At 40.6% G+C, this 22,708-nt stretch overlaps 1 protein-coding gene across 1 annotated transcript; it reads right to left on the reverse strand.

Annotated features, from left to right (window-relative positions):
- Positions 1–927: 927 nt before the first annotated feature.
- NAA30 (N-alpha-acetyltransferase 30, NatC catalytic subunit) lies at positions 928–22,168 on the reverse strand. Its single transcript, XM_065636792.1, has 5 exons — positions 22,079–22,168; positions 20,868–21,788; positions 13,476–13,599; positions 11,025–11,080; positions 928–4,327 (listed from the first exon to the last, which is right to left on the reverse strand). The coding sequence occupies exons 2-5, from the start codon at positions 21,783–21,785 to the stop codon at positions 4,190–4,192; spliced, it is 1,236 nt and encodes a 411-aa protein (XP_065492864.1). The 5' UTR covers positions 21,786–21,788; positions 22,079–22,168; the 3' UTR covers positions 928–4,189.
- Positions 22,169–22,708: the final 540 nt, after the last annotated feature.

A 22,708-nucleotide genomic window follows, 5' to 3' on the forward strand; every position in this document is an offset into this window, starting at 1 on the left:
GACATTTTTCTTTTCCCCGTAAAAGTCATGGCTTGGGATCCCTCTGCCCTGCAAGATTTAAGGAAATCACAGATTTTTGAAGTGTGCACTGGTGGGCAACACATGAAACACTCATTCCTAAAAATACTAGTCTTGTATAGTCTGGACTAGCTCTGAGAAAAATACTTCTTATAATTTCACATTAAAAGAAATGTTAGGCTTCTCCAAATCTATTTTAGCCCATGGATATTAACTAGATATACTAGGGCTATAAATACACTGCAGCGCAAGGAAAGAAAAATAATTTAACCCTTATCTTGCACAGAATTCAATAGTTGGAGGAACTGGAGGAGTAAAAAAAGCAGCAGGGTTGTTCATCACTGGTTTACAACTGCTTGGGAAGGTACATGCAACACTCAGCATTCAGGTCCTGAAGCTGGCAAGAAACTTCCATTTATGTACAAGGGTTCCTACTACCGGGACAAATGGAAAGAAGGGTAAAAAGTGGTGAAATGTCTGTGAAGCTTTAACTTGTAACAAATCCTGGTGTTTAGATACTGTAAGGAATCAGAAAAGCTGCTGGAAGAAGAAAAGATGGAGCTGCTGGCGGGTGAACAGGGATTTCTAGCAGGAGCTGGTTACAACTCTGCACACATCTTGCAAACTCACGGCCAAACAGGCGCAATATTTGCTGGCAAATTCTCAGGAAGATTTAAGAGCTTAAATCTAGTTGTAGAGGGAATAACACACCAAGGATTTTCCAAATCCATAGGCTCCCTCGTACACTTGGAAGAGAGAGAGTTCGCAGCTTTGCAAGGGCTGCAAGCAGTTCCCAACTCCTGCTTATAACAACTGAAGTAATAAAAACCCAATTTCTTACCTCCCAGGAAAGCTCAGAATGACTACATAGTCATATTTTAATAGACAGGAAAAAAGGACCCATTTTAGTTCATTTATGACACTGATGTTCATATAAATGTTATTCGAGATGCTTCCAATACAGGCATGGGAATTAAAATCAAATAGCAATAAACAACTCTCGTCAAAATGTTTCCATTTCTCTCTCAGGTGTGTATTCGTGTTTTGTCGACAAAGCAAAACAACGATTAGAACATTTCCATTCAAAAGGAAATAGATAAACAACTTAACCATTTATTTGACTGCATTGTATTTAGACAGCTTGTACATTTCTTAACCCCACTGTTTTTGTTCTCATCGAAAAGGATAAAGGGACAGAAGAATATAATCCACTCAAAACAGCAGTCCAGTATTTTGAGATACATTTGCTATTTTCACAGATGCCCACCTGATATCTGAACTCCGATACAGGTTGTAATGTTCATACAAGACCTGGAACTCTTTTAACATCGCACTCGGTTTCAGCAATTCCTTGCAGTGCCCTGAAAAATTGGTTGTGACATACTATGCGATGCCAATTCGATTTTGCCAACTTTTCTTGGAGGTGACGAACCTGATCATTTCTTAAAAAAACAAACAATCTAATGCAAACATCCAGACCAACATGTCAGCCCAGAGCAACATTTGGGCAAATTTAAACATAAAAGTGATCAACTCCTTCGTTCGATTTGTCAATGCAAAAGGTGAGAGGGGGGAGACAGCTGCATTTTAGCAACAGACAAGAGAAACGACCCATTTTTCATGGCTAGATTTCTTTTGAAAACCTGCTTTCACCTCTTTGCAAATTCGGAACTTCCCACTTGATACTCGAATCCCAAGCAACACAGAGAACAAATCTGTTTCTTTTCATATGAACCAACATATACAGCTTCAGCATCTTCCATTGTGAGGTGTGTGTTCCACAGCAGTGGCAGCAGAACCTTTCGGGCAACGTGCTTTTTTAAAAGGAACGGGCACCTACTTTGCACGGCGTTTTTGAAGCGTGCGTGGTGACAACCCCTCCTTACAAGAAACAAACAGAATTGCATTTGAAGTTTGCTCAGGAAATAGGTTTTTGGCAGCGCGTTCACGAAAAGCCATCCTGGCTGACTTTGAATTCAGCTCGTGAACCTGAAGACACTCACGGCTTAAATATTAACATATAGAAAACTTGCCTGTCTGGCTTTTCAGTTTTTAAACATCAGCGGACACACAAGACAGCCCAGTTTGCAGTTTGGGATACAGGTCCCACAGCTGTTAACAAGGTACAAAACCTCCCCGATCTGTCTCCTTAGTTCAAGCAAATCAGAGCAGCCACCACCTCCTGAGCCACGCTTGGAGAAATCTGGTTCGATCCATTTAATATTATCAATATTTAAGCCTTAACTATGAACCAAACCTCCTGAAAAGCTGCCCAGAAAATCTGGCAGAGCTGAGGGATCAGGAAAATCTGAGCAAAAGGTTCAGGTGTGTCACAAGGCAATAGCGGCTTTACTCCCAACATGTTCTGTGAATAACAGACTTTGATTTGGGCACCACGTTAAATATGAGTTTTCTCTACAGAAAACTCAGAAGGGCCAATTTCCACTAAAAAAAAAAAAAAAAAAATCTTTCTTTTCAAATACAACTCATGGTTTGTACACAGTAAGAAATGCCCGTCACCACGTCTGCGCAAAATAAGGCTTTCCTTTAAATCCAGTCTTCCTGCACAGGGCTCTTTTCCAACTGTTACTGGAGGTAGGGGGTTTCTTGGGTTTGTTTTTAAACGTACAGTAATTAGCAAAAAAAAAAAAAAGAAAAAACCAAAAGACTCAAACCAAACTCTAAACAAACCAAAAAAAGTGTAGTAAGGCAAATCTGAAGAGTACGCTCAGCTACAGACGAGCAGATTCACTGAGAGTTCATCCTTTCCACAGATTACAAGTCAATGAATACCTTTTTTCCAAAGTGAAATAAAACCCCACCTGATTCATAGAACTGGGCTATATGATCACACCGAACAAGAAAATCTAGACGTCGGAATTACTAAAAGATATTGATGGGTATGGGTAAAACCTTTGTAAGCCCAATTAAAGCAGAAAAAAATAGAGAAAAACAAAGCAAGAGTGAATATGAGAAAGAGAGAGAAAAGTCCTTCCCCACTGTTTTGATTTTGGAGGGGAAAAATCCCCCAATAATTTAGCTCATGTAAGTTTAGAGAAAATGAGAGCAGCTAAAAATGGATACAATACACCTTGAAATTTATTTCCAAGACCAAGAACCAAAGATTGAAGCATTTTAGAACACTGAAGCAAAGCAATCTGAAAAAAAAAAAAATATTGTTCCAACTATCTTAAAATAGCTGTTTTTCAGAGCTTCTAGCAATAATTTTGATTAAATAAAATCATACGAATTTACATTAATTTTCTATATCTTCTTTTTTAAAGTCCCTCACTCTTTGAATGAAAAAAGTGCATCCAAAACAAGCAGAGAATTACTGGTGACATCAGGTTCTCTTTTAGCAGCTACTCAAGGTTTTCAAAATAGCTTACACTTCTTGCTATAAGAAAAGAAGGGCCTTCTGAACCCTTGTTTGGGAGAAGTATCCAAATTATAAAAATCTGAAATAATTTATTATCAAATCCAGAATTTAAATAAAAGCAGAAATTTTCTTGCAAAGACAATTGAAGAAAGTAAAAGAATAAAAGCATGCACTCCAAACTTAGAGGTGAAGACAAATATACTTATCTATACAGGCACTGGCAGACGCAATTTAATTGTTACTGTTACTCATTGTAACACACACCCCACCCTACAATACATTTTTTTCATTCACTAATCACTGAGGTACCAATATTTAAGAATGGAAAATTCAATATTGAAAAATAAAACCTAAAATTGAAGCCTTTTTTTCCAGAAAACTATGGCAATTTTTGTATGAAATGTTAGTATACTTATAGAATTTTTACAATCTACATTGGCTTTTTTTTTCTGGAACCAAAAGTCGCGCTCCGCATACAGGTTCTTTGATAAAATGTTCACTGTGTACGTAATACAGTCAGTAGACTTGCAAATGAATGAACTATCAACTGGCACATCTCGCTGGTACCAAAAGAACTCCAAGTTTGAAACCAATCGGGTTTAATTCTGAAAAAAAATGCGCCATGCCAAAGTGCAACAAATATGTGCGACACTCAATGAGACACTGACAGATTAAAGAGCTGCATGGAAATTACTAAGTCCACCTGCAAAGCAATTTTTGGACAAATTGCATTGCATGCAAAGGACAACTCTGCGCTGTTGGGACGTCAGTTGCTCGATGGGATGGTTTCTTTTAACGCAGCCATAGTTTAAGACGCAGTGCATCGACTCCATTTAAATAGTATCTGAACAGCCTCTTGTCTCGCACAAACCCAAGGTTTTCATAAAGTTTCAAAGCAGACTTATTTGTGATTTCTGTTTCCAATACGACCTTTAAGGAAAAAAGCAAAAGAAAAAAGCAGATTTTAGAAAGCAGTTGCAATTGCATGACTACTGAACCAGTTTAAAATTTTTATTTAAAATACACTTATTAACAATGAGTGGAACTATTTTTTTCTCATCCTTATTCAAGCAACCCCTCTCCATTTCCACATTTAATAAAATATAGCAGTTAATCAACAATTGGAACTGTAAACAACTTTCATTCATATCAAGATTTTAGTTCTCTGCTGTAAATAGTATTTCGACTCATTATCTAATAGCTAGAGTAAAAAAACCAGACAAACAAAACCCCAAACTCCCATCTCCCAATATCCCCCACCCCCAAAAAAATCTCCCAAAACCCAACCTACCAAACAGGTTAAGGTCCAAAACATACTTTGAATGAGCAACTGAACTTCTGCATGTCACAAGAACTTGGCACATGAGCTTTTATTTAGCCATTGAATATCTTTGACCTCTAATTTGAGAGATTTAGACTTAGATACATGCTTATGAATATTTGTGCTCAACCAAACTCAAATCAGGGAAGAAAAAGCAGCTTCTTCCACTTTCCCCCCGCCATGTTGATAAGATCCCAGTTGTAGGAAGACCTGCCATAAATAGCTCAGCCCAAACCCAAATGTAAATAGAGCCCAAATTAAGGAAAGACTCAAAATTAACCCAGAAGTTTCAAGTACAGGCAAAAAATTACACTGGTGTTCACAAGAAGTCAAATACAAAACTGCTCAGGTTCGTTCCTCTGAATTGTTTTCTTCTTTTCTCCAACCACACCGAGCAGGGCTCTGCAGACCTGCTAAGCCACTCCAAATGTCAAAAAACTTGTTTTGCCTCTTTACTCTTGTCCAACTCAATTATTTAGGGATTCTGCTATTAAGAACAGATGATGGTTGTGCAAGGCTGAACTACTCAGCTGACCAGACAAGGTACGTTCATGTATTAAACACGAGCTGATGGACAACCAGTTGGACTTGATGACCCTGAGGGTCTCTTCCAACCAAAATGATACTATGATTCTAACTGCAGAAAGACCAGGGAATGAAAATGCAGCCTAAGCAATTTCTGCAGCAAACCAGTGATCACTGCTGGTGTCGAGTCCACTAATGGCTATTTCTAAACCAGCATTTGATACCCACGCTGTGCAGTTAGTCCAAAAAAAAAAAAAAAAAAAAGTCACCTACCCCACTTCAAAACCCAGGACTCCTTTCTCTTCCAATAAAAAGAAAACCAGTTAACATCACCCCACCGCCTTAAAACCAGGAGGAAAATATTAGTCTGTGTTTGTAGAGCAGTTTAAGTCAAAAGACAGAGGCAGGAGGTGCTTAGACTGGTCACCTTCAATAAGGTTTAAAAATCCATTTAATGTATATATTTGACCAGCACTCGAGTTTCAAGCTACTCTAACCACATTCCAATGGATAATTCTCCCTGCACTTTTCAGTGTAAGAATGTTGCAAGAATAGTAAACCTGGGGCTAACAACCCAATGAACAATGTAAGACATAGATGTTTGTTTTCTGAAAACGAACTCGCGCATTATAATAATAGTCAGAGTTCTTAAATTACAGCAGGACAGTCCGTTGTACCCACTCGCTTAGGACAAACCTAATTCAATTCTTAGTCTTATGGTAAGAATTAGGTTGAATTTCTCTAGCTGGCACTACATAGAATACGACCACCCAGTCTTGTGACTTGATCAAGTAGTCTTAATATCCTTAATCCACTAAAATGTATAACTTAATTTATAGCAAATTATGGAAGCGCAATAGTTTTCCTGAAGAATGCTAATTTCTACGCAATTATGCACATTGTACAACTGTTTAATTCCGATTAGCACCAAGCATTCTGCCAAAGGGGAAATCTGACCCATGTAAATCCAGTGCAGGAGACTATTATTTGAACTCTGAACTACAAATGGCAGAGTGATATAACAAGTCTATATTCAACTGCAAGCACGCACACCTTGCAATGCTAAAAGACTCCCAACAGATCACTGAATTTAAGGGAGTGGTTAAATGTTGAAATTCAGGTTTGTTGGAATCCCACTACCTGAGCGACTGCTCGTCTTGAAAGCAAACGCAAGAGATTTGCTCTGGTATTCCTAAGGAAAACTCAGCACAGTGAAAAATAATTCCCTGATCTCAACACGGAGCGTTGATCTCAAAGGGCTAAAGACACGTTTCTGTTGTCTAAATTGGAAACACAGTCATTTTTCACCCAAATTTCATTAGCTTCATTTTGTGAAGGATTTGTCTCTCCCTGTGTGAGAGTTTTCTATTGAGCTTCAAACCTTCAAACATTACATTTATTTCTGGTCTCACAGGGTCTATTTCGTTGTACACGCTTGCCTGTTAAGTTCTCTAATATTAAACACAATCACGTCCTCCCCTGGAGATCAGCAAAGGTCTGATTTGATTTCACAGCATTTTCTGCCAAAGTTTCAACTTTCTGAAGGCTGCTCCTTTCTCTTATGTCTTAAATTTCATAAACCTAATATTTTATCTCAACTGTCTCATTTTAACTGTGTTTAGAAGTAAGAACTCTGCTTCTATAGCGAGAGCAGAGTGCAATGTTTCTTGTTATTACTTTTTGATACCTACCTTTTATTGCTAAATGGAAGAAAAATGGAGAGGTCAAGCTTTCTTGCTTCTTCATTTCAAACTCTGAATGAACTCAAGTTTAGTGACCATGTCACAGAACGAATAAAGCCAAATCAAATAAGCAAATGAAGAAGGTTCTCTCTCAGAGGTTGCTATTCTTACTTGTAAGTCTGGCATATCAGACTCAAGTTACGGGTGCTTGTCCAGTGTCCTTAATCAGTTTAACGGCCTTAACTTTTAAAGAAACGTAGTACCCCAAATGTAACACTTAATACCTCAGATAATTTGTAGATTAAGAAAAAGCTAAGATGTCCATAGTTTGATCATTTCAAATAGAATTATGTAAAATATAAACTGATTTTTTACAAGCGTGGTACTGAATTCAAATGTCACATCTACCAGTGTGGTCAAAAAAATCCCACCTTAAATCACCGTAAAGGTTTCAAGGGAAATTTTCATTAGAAGTTGCAATTCCTTTTCAGATTCAGCATTTTGCTTAAAGAAAAGCTCTTAAAAGCCCTACTTACTGGAGTCTTATTTTGATTAGTTCCCAGTTACATGGTACATTATTTCAGTAATATGAAGCGAATGATTTGTATGCAGATTACTTAGAGTCATTTGTTACAGATGGAAACCCTACGTATGAATGAACAACTGCTCCTTTCTTACTGCAATTAAGGAATGTAACAGTTCCACATGAAAGTCTTCAGCAGGACCATTTTTGAAAAATAAAACCTAAGTAAATGTACAAAAAGCAGCCAGATGCCCAGCTTGCTCAAGTTAGCACATACTTTCCTTTTTACGCTGGAACAATAATATCTTCAAGACTTTGGAGATGGGAGAAAAAACTATTCCCCCTTTATTTATTTCCACAGTTTACATTTTTTTTTTAATGCAACCAACCCATAAAGTTATTCTAGATCATTGTGACCTATCAAAAACTCAGGTCATTATAATCTTGAAAACCTCCAGTTCACTACCCCAAATATTAGAATTCATTAACATCCAATGCCTGAGAAAGTCACCAACGTAAAAAAAACAAGAACAAAAAACCCCCACGAAAATAAAAAGACCCAAAGATCCCTTGAGTTTTGTAACGTTATATCCAGACACTCCAGCTCAAAACATGCTGCTGAGTCCTTTCTTCAGGCTTGAAGGTTATTTCTAGTTTAACCGCCCACCCCCAAAATCAGATCATTTCCCTCGTTTCTACTCTAACGTAGGCCACAGTTAAATTATCTTACAGGAAAAATAACCAACCCAAAACACATCCTTAATCACTAAAATATTTCAGCATACTTCAAAATGCCAGCTTATCAGTAGTGATTTTTCAAGGTTTTCATCTATGGTGTTGCATAAATCCTATATTTTTCAGGACTCAATGTAGATACCTCGAAAGTCCAATCTACATGACTTTGCAAAGTAATACACTGAACAAAGCCTTTATCAGATTATATGCCACAAGTTGTTAAAATTAAGTACATTTACTGCATCCCTTCTGTAATTAGACTGAAGGGAAGAGTTTCCAAGCAGCCTTTGGAAATTTTTCATGACACCCACAGTTGTGTATTCACGTTCTTAATCCTGTTCCAAGCAAGTTGCAGAGAACAGTGTATTTTTGAATTGCAGTTAATCTTACATCATCAAGTAGCAGCATCTTTCTATTTTCATCATGCTTCTGATTTTATGAAGGGATGTAGAAAAATATCTTAAGAGCAGCAGAGATTATTAAGCTATTTACACACCTCACAAAGAGAAATCACTGTGATGTGCTATTTCATGTTTGGTCAGACAGTCAGAAACTGTTCTCCCAACAACTGCTGTAAAAACTAGTGAGGCCAAGTGCCTCGGCTCTGTCAGACAGAGCTTTTAATGGGTGGCTAGTTGGATTTTTCAGATTCTGGTCATGACTGAGCACTCAGCAATCCACCATGCAGTACAAGTAACCAACATCATTATTTTGTACCACATACAGCTGGAAGAAACCTACACTTGGTGGCAAAGAAAAGAAAAAAACATGAAAACATTGGCTATTCGGCTGTAGATAACCTGTATGTGAAAAAGAACATAAATATATCAAATTAGTGTGAGTATGCCTGTGCTGATCAGTGTCGGAAGTCAGAAATATGCTCTGCTTATGCTCTATGTTGCCCAGGCATAATAAGCTCCCATTTCCAAATTTTGTGTCAGCACAAGTCTCAGTCAATGCAAAAGCCCCCAAGAAGGAGAGAATAATTAGTTCAGAATCATCATCCCACAAATACCGCTGCACAGTTTCCAAAGTGGAGCTGGAACGAGCCTGTACCTGTCCAGAACACACTTCAAGGAGCTGGAACTGTAGCACCTTCCATTAAAGGGGGACAGGCTGAAAAACGCCACCTGCACTTAGTACAAAGCATTTATGCAGCACCATAGATGAAAATCTGTGACTAAGACTTCCCGAGGTCTCGCTGCAGACTAGCTTGCAATCCTTATCATTTATTTCATTTTTACAAAGGGAAAAAAAAAAACGGCAAAGACTTTTGGACTAATATTACAGTGGTAGAAAAAAAAAGAAAGACACAAGAGAGATCGTTGGGCATATACCTGTTAGAAAGGCCAATTCAGAAATGAAGTTACATGAGAAGTGGTACAGAATAATACATAATCACTCATAAATCATATGGTAATTACTGCAACTCCGGTAGCCTGAGTAGAAATAGCTGGTTCTACTACTGACTCGCTAACAACAGTAGGCGATTCACTTCTCTGCATGTCAATTCTGCAGCTGCGATGTGAACAGTGTGATACCATTCCTCAATTATTTCTTAGTTTTTAAAAAATTTTGAATACTCTAGCAATGGCAAATGAATTCAAGAGCACAGTGGAAAGCAATGGATAAAAAGTAAACAAGCAAAACCCCTTTTCTTGATTGGTTCAATGTAGGAAGTAGTAAAACAATTACTGCAAAGCGCATTACACACAATCATAGAAGCAACAAGACAAAACAAAGAACTTAAAGAATTACGGAACATATCAGATTGCACTATACTGCCTGAGTGCAACATTAATAAATTAGAGAGAGAAAAAGAAATACATCAATAAACAGAGGCATGAAGGAATCTGAAGGGAAGAATAACTATCTCAAACAATGAATGAAGTCAGAACACATGCAAGGATGCTGCAAGAGGCATGACACAAGTGGAAAAATAAACCGAGTACGTGCCACAAGTCCTGCAACAAAAATTGAAGTTTTCCTTAAGAAACTTCGCCACACTGCAGTAGGACAACTGAGGGAGCAGTTGAAACAAGGTAATAAAGAGATGAAAGGATCATTAACTGTGACACACTGAAATGACACAGTGCTCACACAGCAGGAACAAACTAACCGTTGCTTTGTAGCAAGCAGATGAAAGTTAAAGGGAGAGATAAGCAGATTATGGAGGATGGATGGAGGGAGAGTTCCTCACAAGTTAAACAGCACATAAAGATAGTTAGTTACTTTATACACACAAAAACCCCATAAAGTAGGGATGGTAATCTGGTAAAAGGGAACACTAATAACATAAGGCAGAGAAAGTTTGACAGTGATTCAGTCAACTTTCCTTCCAAGTTTTGGTTGACGTGCGAGATTATTCGAGTTCTGTTAGCGCTACGTAACGCAGCTCTGCGCTGACAGAACAGCCTGATGACTTGCTGTGACAAAACCACATTCTGCAGCACTACAGCACGTCCCGTTCCAATATCTCCGTGCATTCTGAAAGCATGGAAGTGTTACACACAACATGCAAGTTATACTGGTCAGCAGCACTTTCAACTAGAGTCTCAGGAGGAAAATGTACCTGTGACTAAGGCTGGGACAGCTTCACAAAGTAGAACAAAACCTGAATTGGAGCACTTATACCAAACTCAGAAAATCCTTCTCCTACTTGTGCCATATGTTTTTCTGAGGTTTTCTTTTTATTATAAAAAAAAAAAAATAGCTTCTTACCAACACACTCCCCACCTAGGAAAAAAAAGTCCTGTAGAAGAAAAACCTGTGAAATTAATCCACATATAGGAGAATGCAAACCATTTACATTATGGAAGTTTATTATTATAAAAATCTTACCTCATCACAATCTCCTTCAACCATAGCATAAATAGCTTTCTTAACCAAGTTTGTACCTGAAATACAGATTTCAGTAAGTGTCAAGAGTTGCAGTGCAAAAGACGCTGGTTTATATACGACTAATGTGTGCTACCTACATGATATGACACCTGGGGAAAGCAGGGAGGGAGAAGAGGAGAAGAGAGGGAGGAGAAGAAGAAGAGAAGAGAGGGAGGAGAAGAAGAAGAGAAGAGAGGGAGGAGAAGAAGAGAAGAGAGGGAGGAGAAGAAGAGAAGAGAGGGAGGAGAAGAAGAAGAGAAGAGAGGGAGGAGAAGAAGAAGAGAAGAGAGGGAGGAGAAGAAGAGAAGAGAGGGAGGAGAAGAAGAGAAGAGAGGGAGGAGAAGAAGAGAAGAGAGGGAGGAGAAGAAGAGAAGAGAGGGAGGAGAAGAAGAAGAGAAGAGAAGAGAAGAGAGGGAGGAGAAGAAGAGAAGAGAGGGAGGAGAAGAAGAAGAGAAGAGAAGAGAAGAGAGGGAGAAGAAGAGAAGTTGCAGTCAAGTTGCAGTCTCAAGCTTGAATGTTAAAATAATCCATAAAGTTATCCAGAGACTCAACTTGAGCGCAAGGTTCTTCTAACACAAGGATATTAGAAACAGGCTTCTATGTTTAACATAGTGTTATATATTGCCTTCCAAGATGTGATTCATTCCTTTTTGTTGCATTTAAAGTCAAAATTTGCTGGCACGTACTTGAAGGACATTCATCTTCCAAGGGAATTTCCTCTTACTAAAACAAATTCTTCTATTAGTAACAGAACTTATGAAACCACTTTTCTTGGGGCTCACTCCCATTTGGATTTGCTAGTATCTAATAATATGGTTGAAGCCCATCCCTTCCCCTCAGTCAAGCATTAATTTAATTCTTTATCATTATTTTTCATCTATTTCACAACAGTTCTACAAATGTAATATCCCTACCTGTCTGTAGAATTGGGGTGAAATTGAAAGTTGATTTCAAAGTTATTAGTGGAAAAAACTGCTGTTCAATGAAATTGCATAAATCTCACTTCCATAAGAAAGCTAAGGAAAAGGAAAAAAAACCCCAAGGAATCTAGAGAATGTTTTAAAGTATTCTCAAAACTTTAATCAATTAAGATTTTCATTGAGCGTATGACAAAACTGTACTACATTTAAAACAAATCTTCAGATTAACAGCACACTTGGAGAAACAGCAAGGTGGCAAGTGTAGGAAAAAGTCAACACACATAATGCTAAAGTAAGCGATGCTTTACATATAAATTCTATTTATATAATTCTAAAATAATGTACTGACTAAACCGAGGGAAAAATCTTGCAGAGATCTTCATAATAACAGCATCAGTTCTTATTTACTTATGAATCCAAACACCTGCAATTAAATTATGGCAGTCTCCTTCATGACTCAGCTAAAAGGGAAGGAGACACAGTGATTTCTCAGTATCCTCTTCCCTCTGCTCCACTACAGAAACCAACAATGGCTTTTGAACTGCACCGAAGAAAGAAAAAAAATCTGCACATGCTTGAAGAGTCACGATAATGAGTAGTGCTTCAAGTTTTTTTGAGTTTAGGGTTTTGGGTTTTTTTTGAAGAGGAGAACAAAGACAACGGTACCATTCTGCAACGTATCACCGTATTTTTCCATTGCAAGGAATTTTCTGTCTTTAATCACAAAAGTATGACCTGTTCAGTGGGAATGAGCAATGAAGCACATTTCTAGCCTTTAAAGCTCACTTCTACGTTTTAAGTTAAAAACGTTATAAAATGTCGTTTCAGAATAACCAACAAACACACACAAAAAAATCAAGTTACATTAGAACAGGTCTTTAATTATGCCAACTAGGATAACTGGTGTTAGAATTAAATTCCTTCATCAGGGCAAAAATGATCCATGAGGGAGGGCAAACTCCCTGCCAAGACCATTTCTTTTATCACATAACTCCTCAACAAAACACATCTCCCTTTCAGTCATTCAAGTAGCAACACACAACTATTTTTCTTCTCTTAATACAACAGTGAGCCACATACATTCTCCCCAATGGGCAATATATGCATAATTGATAGGGGAAAGACAGGGGATAAGTTGACTGAAAGGAGACAGACTGAACACAACACAGAAATATAGTGTTGAGGGCACAAATAAAAATGCAAAGCAATTCCCACTGTGGTTGTCTGAGAGTGGTAATAGGCAGAGGCAAGGGGCTGCTGACTGCCTTTCTTTTTAGTTTTATCTTATCCCAGGTATAAGCCTCATAGGGCATTTCAGGTTATTTTAACAAAAGAAAAAAAGCCACCAGAGAGCTTCTGTGGTTGAGTAATGCAGGGATGACAGACAAACCACCACATCTGGAAGTTCAGTTTTGCTGAAATCTTTATGACAGCTACAGTTATCCCAACTACAGGACTGAAGTAGGAAATAACAAAAAAAGGCTATTCTTACCAATTCCTTTTCTTCTGTATTTGGAATCCACTGCTAACATGGCTATATAACCTCTGCGGAACATCTTTTTGTGCATATCCAGCTTGCAGACGATGGCACCTACACACTCCTCACCTACCATGGCCTTAAAGACAAACATACACGTACGCATTCTCAGTTTGTGATCTCCAGCGCTACCGAAAGCAGTAAACCAGTTCATTTTAACTGAAACAGCCACACAAAATTTGTTTGCATAAAGCTATATAAAAAAAAAAACCCTAAATAATTTTTTAAAACTTCTCCAATAGTATAAATAACATTAAAGGACTCTTATTTCTTTATTACATTCAAATAAAGTTACAGTCAATTAACAACCAATGAATTGTCCTGGAGAGAATCACAGTATTATTCCATGAGGTCTACAGGTGTGTGATAGGAAAAAAAAAAGGTTAAGACATAAATCACCCTTTCAAAAAGTCCACTTCTGTTTTATACTGATCTGAATTTTCATGTACAAGGGCTGTGGTAGACAACATGCTTAATTCTTCACTGGTTTTAATGTCAAGGCCACAATGGACCAGAGAAAAACGTTGCTGTGTTTAATCTTTAGAAACTGTCATTTTCAGTCATATGACACCCAAAGAACAAACAAAAAAGCACACACTTAATTTCACACATTTTAACTGTTCAGAGATTTCATTTAAGAGCTACGCACTGACAGTTAATCCCAATGGCGCTGTCACAAAAAGTGTGGTCAAGGAGATGTAGTTATTCTGAAATGTCAAGGATAAAAAAAAAAAAAAAAAGAAAATAACTCCCCCTCAACCACTTATCAAACTACTTGCACAACTATTCTGTTCACCAAAATTTTACCATGAAATGTGTTAGAGAAAGACTATAAGGAAAACGAAGTCATATGTTAACTGAACGATTAGGCAGCGTGAGGGATTAATGACATTATAACCTGCAGCACTAACACTGAATAATACTGCAGAGTAGGACAGCATCCAGGGGCAAAATGAAACCCTATTCATTCAGGAAAGATTGACAGCGATAAAAAATAAACTCTTAATTGTACACAGGGGCGTATAAGTGGATCCACAGACTTTGACAGACCTGTATCTGTAGGGGGGAACCAGCTTTCGGCTCAAGTGCAGCAGCTAAACCGGGACTACAGCACATGATTGGCACAAGCATGTGCTGGCACAAGCGCTTCGGGATAATCCAAATTTACAGCAAGAAAACAGGGCAAATGAAAGGACTCAGCAAAGCCGGGATCTCTAAACTCTATGGTATAGACTCTATAGTCTCCAAGCACCTAAACCTTTTTGTGCGCAGCTTGTAGGCTAAAGCTCAACGGACAGAAGATTCGTTCACACAGATCATATCGCAGGCACAGACCCACAGTTTTTTCATCTTAAAAAGAATAACGTCTTCTAGAATCTCTACCTGGAGGGCGGGTTATTAACCACGTAGCTGTATCAAAGGTGAAAATGAAGCAGCCCAAAATACATGTGCTGCAGTTCCAAAGCTCCATGATACAGCATGATCCTAATACCATTTCTAATGTAGTTTAAGCTCATCAGGCAAATAGAATTATTGCAAAGTTTTTATTTGGCAGGAAAATACATTTTTTAGCAGTATCCAAGAACAACTCCGAACAATCTAAACAAGTGTTTCTTAAAAACTGTAGCATGATCTAAAAGGACTGAAATACACAGCCTCTACGCAGTCTTTCATTTGGTCTAAAATACAGTTTATTCCCTAGAAAAGCTGTACTTATACTAAAACTGTGTATGCAAAGTGTCAGCTCAAGGCAAGTTGTGTGTCTCGGCTCAGATCTGAGAAAACCGGGGAGTTAAATAAAGAGTATCAGCAGACAGACTGTTCATAACATTGCTATAATTATGCAGAGTACCTAGATGTAATCTTATACCTCACTAAAAAAAAAAAAAAGCACACTACAAACTAGCATGTTACAGTTTTGCTTTGCCCTGAAGTGAACACGTGCAAATTGTTGATTGTAACAGTCATGCGGAGAATTTTTAAGATATATTTTTTACTAACTTCAAGAGAGTGACATTCTAGACACCGCATATCTGTGTTCGTTCTCGTTTGGGGCACTTTTCAGAAAAGCTACGTTCACGAATCATAGATTTAAAATGCTAAATGAACAGTAAAGAATTTTGTTTCGGTGATCAAAGAAGCAAATACCCACTGGTTTTACCACTTACACCCAGAGAGGTGAATAAAGTATGACTTTGTTACCAGTTCCCCAGACACTTGAATCTATTTCTCTGTCTTTAGGCAGGTAAATCTGCCAGTTAACCTACGTTTTTTTCCACTTACTCAGGGAGTGCTGCATTATTTCCACCTCAATTTGAGGTTTTTTGTTGCCTTTCCTCTCCTTTCTCCTTCTTTCCAACCTTACCTAGAGCCAGAAATGAACTTAGAATGTTATGTAAAACTTCATCATTTAATTCCCTGGAGAAGGTTAAAGTGTGTAAACAAAACGAAAACAGACTGAAATACAGAGAGTAGGGAGGAGAGAGAAAAAGTAGCTGCCACAGAACACCAGTTATGAAAAGTCAATCATGGGCCAAATTTTCTTTTCCGGTACACGGATTACTTCTAAACATACATGAGTTTCTACAAACAGAATTCAGCCCAAGTTACCATTATATATTATAAACCCCACAGAGTACTCCTAGATTTACTTCAATCGTAAGTCATTAGTAGGATTTACATACATGAATTCAAATGCAATATTTGCATCAACTTTGTTCTTATGAATAAGTTTAAATGTTTAAAACAAACTAGATTTTAATATCTTTGTATTGCGACCATGTATTACTAGAAGAGTTAGCACAGAAATGTCTGTAAATCAGCAAGAACATTATTTTTCACAAATTTAAACAACTGCCATTAATTTCATTAGCAAAGACAGCATTAAGTCTGTCACCCACAGTCCGAGTATGCATTTCATACCCAGATTCTGGGACACTTGTTCCCATTTAAGGAAACAACCGAGTAGCCCTGAAAGAGAAATATTTTGCAATTCAAATGCAGTAGAACCTGCGCTACATGCAGAACCTTCTGCACATGCACCAAAACCCATCCCGAAGCATCACAGAAACAGCTCTGCATGAATCCTTTGGCTCACATTTAGCGATCGTGTTCTTGAATGCCATTAGAGGATACATTTAGGCTAATGGTTTTAACCTAAAGTCTGGCAATTCAGTCAGAGCTCTTTATGATACTGGGCAAATCACTAAGTCGCTCTGTTTCCACTCGATGAAACTGGACACCAGTAATTCCCTCCCGTGCAAGGGCATCGCCAGAATAACTACACTAGTTGTTTTTACGTACTCATACGCTGCAATAACTGAAGTTTTCACAAAGCCTCTGACAGCAAGAAGCAGCACTGCAAGCCGGTATCTGAAACCACAATCGTACCTAAGAGGAAACTGGAATGCAAAGAGAGTTTGCAAATTGGGAGGGAGAATTTCTTCCTATGTCTGCCATGAGGCTAGGGAGACTTCCCAACCAATTTCCTAATTTTTCTGGTTCTTCTTTTATTCCCCAAGGTTTCCACAACTGAAAACCAGGGGTGATGTCTTACAAGTCTTAATTTCAACAGGAAGGATGCTCAGACTCTTGAATAAAATCCAATGAAAAAAAAAAGGCAAAGTATTAATATAAAACAAGATCTTAACTGCAGTCATTTAGGATTCACAACACATCTAAAATCACTCACGTGGAATTAATAGGTTATTTTTAAACTTGTGAAAATTTAAAGTATAAATGCTGCTATAGCTAGTAGCAAAGTTAAGAACCCAATAAAAGCACAGATTTTCCTTGATTTTTCTTAAAAGGCAGCTGAGTGGTACAGTATTACGAATTACAGGACAGGTTACAACACTCAGCCCGAACTCTGCTTTTATTACGTCCTGTCTTATCCAAACTTTGACACAGAGCAAGGCTTCCTAAGCTCACCTCTCCCATGCTAAAGTATTTTGAAAACAATTTTCGGAAATAATTAACATATCAGTTCTAAATGGAAGCTTTAGAACTTTAACACTGCTAAGACCAGAAGCTGTGAAAACACTTTAAAAGGAAGCTACAACTTTGAAAATGCATTTACAATCCATAGGAAGACATAGCTGTAGTGATGCTTAAAAGTGCTTCACATAAAAGAGCCCTTTCCTCTGTCATTTTTTTGACAGATGAGTGGTTATCATAAGTCATTTGAAGAGGAATTGGACTGACAGAATGCCTGGGAATAAGTACAAACCAGGCATTTACAGGGCACCCACAGCCAGCACGCAGTGCAAACCTGCCCTTCCAAAGACAGGTAAAACCTGAGTCTAAGCAGGGAGTTGCGGTTTATGGAGGAGAAGGTTATTACCTTGCAACAGCACAGTTGCTGGAGTGTAACACATCAGAACTCATCAGGTGTTCCCAACTTGTTACCCCTAGATTCAGGAAGACAGTTACATGGATACATTTGACACTAGTTTGGAAGATTCCCAGTATCTCCAGGTCCATTTGAAGTGGAATATGAACTTCTTTTTTGAGCGTACAGATAGGATGTGGTTTCATACAGTGACTAGTTAGGGTTGGTTCCGATGGCTTCCCTCCTGCTGGGCATTCTCATCTCTTCCCTTGCACCAACACCTGGGACATCCTACTGTGAATATATTTGGAGCCCTAAACCAACAGAAGCCTGACCCTAAAATATATACATACATACACACAATTTTAAATATATAGTGGTAGTGGGAGGGCTCTCTTAGCTTCCCAAATCAGAGAAATGCAAGGGTTAGCCAAGCCAGGAAGAGGGAGATGAACAAAAAGGAAAAGCGAGGAGCCTTTTGGATCGCACTTGCACTTGGTGCACTGGTGCACAGTTTGGGAAAGCGAAGCCAAAACTCAGCAAGTTTCAAAGCCGTGAGATAATAATTGACAGGAACAATCTTAACAACATCCCCAGAACACAGGTCTGCATTGTCAGGTATGCAAAACACTAGACAGCAAAAATATGCTGGTTTAAGATGGTTGATTGAATATCAGCAAGGAACAATTGCCGATCATGTATGGAAAACACACATCCCATCTTCAATTTAAATGGTGTTAGTACTTTCCCCACACATGTGGAGAAAGGGAAAGGTGCCCACGACAGTGCAACGAAGACAGCTGAATATGCACTGGAAGATTTTAAAAAATGATGGCAACGTTCTGTAAAGGAATTGATTGAACCCCTAGAGATATTTTTTTCAAATACAATTGAACTGCAGACTAACCTCTCTCAAAGACCAATCAAAACAAAACCTGAAACCAGAAGGGTGTGAGGCCACAAGGTATTAAAGGCAAATAATTCTGTGAGATCAGGCGCTATGCTGCTGTTCACCGTCCTGACACTGTTCTTGCTAATTGGAATATGCAGTCCCTGACTGAAGATAAATATTTCAAAGAGACTTATTAGACAGAAGTAGTTCAGGAATCCATTAACTGCAGGAACAAATTAAATTTTATAGAACACAAAGTCTTCAGGACAACCCCTAAAAAACATACCTTAAAAATGCTAAAATGAGTCACAAAAACACCATCAAATTTGACTCAACATACTGCAAGAGCTTGGAATTATTAAGTAGATAACAATTTGCTAACAGCTTTAGACATTCATAGCCATATACTGTTCTCTATAGTTTTATGTACTTTACATTGTGCCACCCTTCAAAAAAAATGGCAAATACACAGAGTTCAAGGGAAGTTTCGTTGATTCTTCAAGGCTACTAAAAAAAAAAAGCTGTCATTACAAAATAAGCTTAAGACACTTCCTTTTCCTTGAGTGATATCTTATTCTTCGAACGCACTTATTAGAAATCATCTGGTTTAGTGCTCTGGCAAACAGCTTGCTATTGCTCTTTTCCTAACAAAATTTCCCCAGTTACTCCCAGACAAAAGAAAAAAAAAAAGAAGATTTAAAGTCTAAACAGACGCATTGTGATCTAACAGTATCCAACATCACCAGCAATACACTTGATGCTGAAAGGATGGACATTTGTAGTTCACAAGCATTTCTTTTCAATATGAGGTGAATCGGTCGCACGCACAGCTCGGGGCTTGAAAAATACCATTCTGCTCCCATCAGCATCCTTATAATGGCAAACATGACTCTGTATCGAACAATGTTTTCAAATATTTTCGTATTTCTATTTTGTTCCAGAAGTTAATGGTTTGCTCAACTTTGTATAATCCTACTGTATTCCCTCTTCAGGGTTTTCAGAAGCACAGCTCTGAAAATCCTCCTGTAAATCACATAAATCCCGCTATAAATTATACCAGACCCTAAAACAAGAACATTCAGGAAGTTTATGGCCAGATGGATTCCATTAGCTTCACCTCCTGTACTCATATTCTATTGAAATTTTACACAGACACTCCTGAATCGAAGGGTGCCTTGGCTCTGGCTAAATCACACCTTTCAGAGAGGTGTCCAGCCGTGATTAAAACACGAAGAGAGAAGAATTCATCATTTACCTTAACAAGGAAGTGCCACACACTCCCAGAAATGTTCTCTTTTGAAGATATCGGTTTTCCTGTGAGTAAATCAAATACAGCTAAGCTCACGCTATGCACGTACACCCCCCAGGCCAACTTACACTCAGTTTCCTATATCTGATTAGCATCCTAAAAGCATCCTTTTCAACCAAGACACAAGTTCTTCCATAAGTAGTGCTAAACGTTTAGAAAGACAAGGTAACACCTACATCAATCTTTCCAATAGTACAGTAGGGAGAATATAAGACTGATTACACCATTAGTATAGCAAGAGAGTCTAAGCAGCAAACACTATCACACCTGTAAGAAGCAATAGTTGTACTTGTCTTTTTCAAAGCTAGTAGATCAAAAAGTCTACAAAACCTTTAACTGTCTCTCCATGTATCACTTAACATTTATAAGCTAGCCATGAAGTCTCTTTTAAAACCATTGTGCAAGAATTACTAAGCACTCATAAGACACTAGTGGGCTAAGAACATTCTTTCTTTAAATGCAAACCTAGGAACTGAGACAGAATGATAAAATGAGCTACCAAAGGTCACAAAAGTCAATGTCAAACCCAAGATTAGAAGCCTTGAATTCCGGGATCCTAGCCCTGTGCTCAAACCCTTTCCCCAGCACTTAAAACATCAATTAATGAATGCAGAAACTTCAGTTGTATGCTTTACTTATACAAGTACAGGTCACAAGGGAACTTCATTAGGAAGACAGGTACTTCCAAAAAAGCTTGGCCTTATCCACAAAAAAAATTATTAGAAGTATCTCCACAAATGTCAACCCTTTAATCCTCTCCTCCCCAGCCCCAAACCACTCCCAATTCTTGCCCTCCCTGTCCCCTCCGGCACTTACCAAAAAGCAAAGTTGTGGCCAGTTGTGGATAAAATACCTATATGTGTAAATGGAGTAGGGTTCAGACAGATCTTTGGTGATCAGTCTCATGATATCGGGCATCTGCAGCTCTGACTCATATCGGACGTATCGTATCGTTAGGTCCTCCTCGGGCTGAGAGTCCGTTCCCGAGCCTTTCAAACTGCAAGCTGCTGCTAAGGACCTGGAGAGCAGCAGCAGGGACTCCTCCTCCTCGCCTCCTTCATCCCCGTCCTCCTGCTCTTCCTCCTCCAAACCAGTCCCTCCTGCCAGTCCATTGCGGGCTGCAGTCTTAGCAGCAGTTGTAGTTGTGGCAGCAGGCTGGCTCCTGTCCCCTGTTGCTGCTGCTGCTGCTGGGGGAGAAGGAGGAGGAGAGGGCGCAGTCCTTCCCTGGGGAGGGAGGTGGTTGCTAAGGGGGGACGAGCACGATGCTGTGGTCGGGGGCGAGGACTGCTGCTGCTGTCCGGAGCCCATTGTTTTGCTGGCTCGCTTGTTCTCCAGCCCCTCGGGGGCTGTCCCTGCCTCCGAGCTGAGGATCTTGCTCTTGAGGGAGGCCCGCAGGTGCCGCAGCTCGGGGCTGATGAGGCCGTTGAGCTGGTGGTTGTGGTGCGGGGGATGGTGGTGGTGGTGGCGGTGGAGGCGGTGCTGCTGCCCCCCCTTGTCGCTGCCGCCTCCTCCTCCTCGCTGCTGCTGCTCCCGGCCGCCCGCGGGTCCCTCCTCTTCCTCCTCCTCTTCGGCCTCCTCGTCCTGGGCCCCGGTGCAGGCGGCGGCGGCGGCAGAGGAGGGGGAAGAAGAGGAGGAGGAGGAAGCAGCGCCCCCCCCTCCTCCTCCGGGGAAGGGGGAGAGCGTGTCCCCCTGCGGGGAGAGGACGCTGCTAGGCCCCGGCGGTACCTCGGCCATATCCTACGGGAGAGACCGACACAAACCCACCGAGGAGGAGGGCGTCAGACGAGACGGGGGGGGCGGCCTCCTCACGGGCCGCGGTCGGGGTGAGGTGGGGGGGTGGGGGGGGAGGGGGCGCGAACAAAGGCAGAGACGGTGCCCGGGCCCCGCCTCGCCGCCCCGCCGCCGCCTCTTCCTGCCGTCCCGCTCCCCCCGCCACCGCCGCCGGGGCCCTTCCTCGCTCCCTTGGGGGCCCCGGGCGGGCACCCGCCGCCGCCGCGGCCTCCCCGCCCGCCGCCGCCGCCACTCACCCCCGCGTCTCCTCAGCGCCGCGGCTCCCACTCTCCGCTCAGCCAGCGGCCGCCAAGCGCGGCCGCCGCTGCCGTAACCCGCGGCCAAGTTTCCTGTCAGCCTTTACGACACTTCCTCCCTTGGCGGCGCGGCCTAGCGACGGCGGGGCGGGGCGGCGAGCGCTGGCGGGGAGCGGGTTCCTCAGGCTGCCGGCCCGGCCCCGCCGCCCCCAGTGCGGTGTCTGTGCCCGCAGGGTCCCGCTGCCCCCGCTGGACAGCTCGGGGGGGTCGGGACACCCGCGCCCGGGGCAGCTGCGGGGGTCGCGGCCTGGCCGGGTGAGGCGGCGCTGGGGTCAGGCTGGGGCCTTCGGGCCCGCTCAGCCCTAGGCCCGTGTCCCTGCGCCTGTGGAGCCTCTGTCGACGTCTGGAATATTGTGTCGCATCTGGAATGTTGTGTCCAGTTCTGGGCCCCTCAGTTCAGGAAGGATAGGGAACTGCTAGAGAGAGTCCAGCGCAGCCACAAAGATGCTGAAGGGAGTGGAGCATCTCCCGTGTGAGGAAAGGCTGAGGAGCTGGGGCTCTTGAGTTTGGAGGAGACTGAGGGGTGACCTCATTAATGGTGATCAATATGGAAACGGGGAGTGTCAGGAG

This window comes from Caloenas nicobarica, chromosome 5 (assembly GCF_036013445.1).
Source record: "Caloenas nicobarica isolate bCalNic1 chromosome 5, bCalNic1.hap1, whole genome shotgun sequence".
Taxonomy (NCBI): Eukaryota; Metazoa; Chordata; class Aves; order Columbiformes; family Columbidae; genus Caloenas; species Caloenas nicobarica.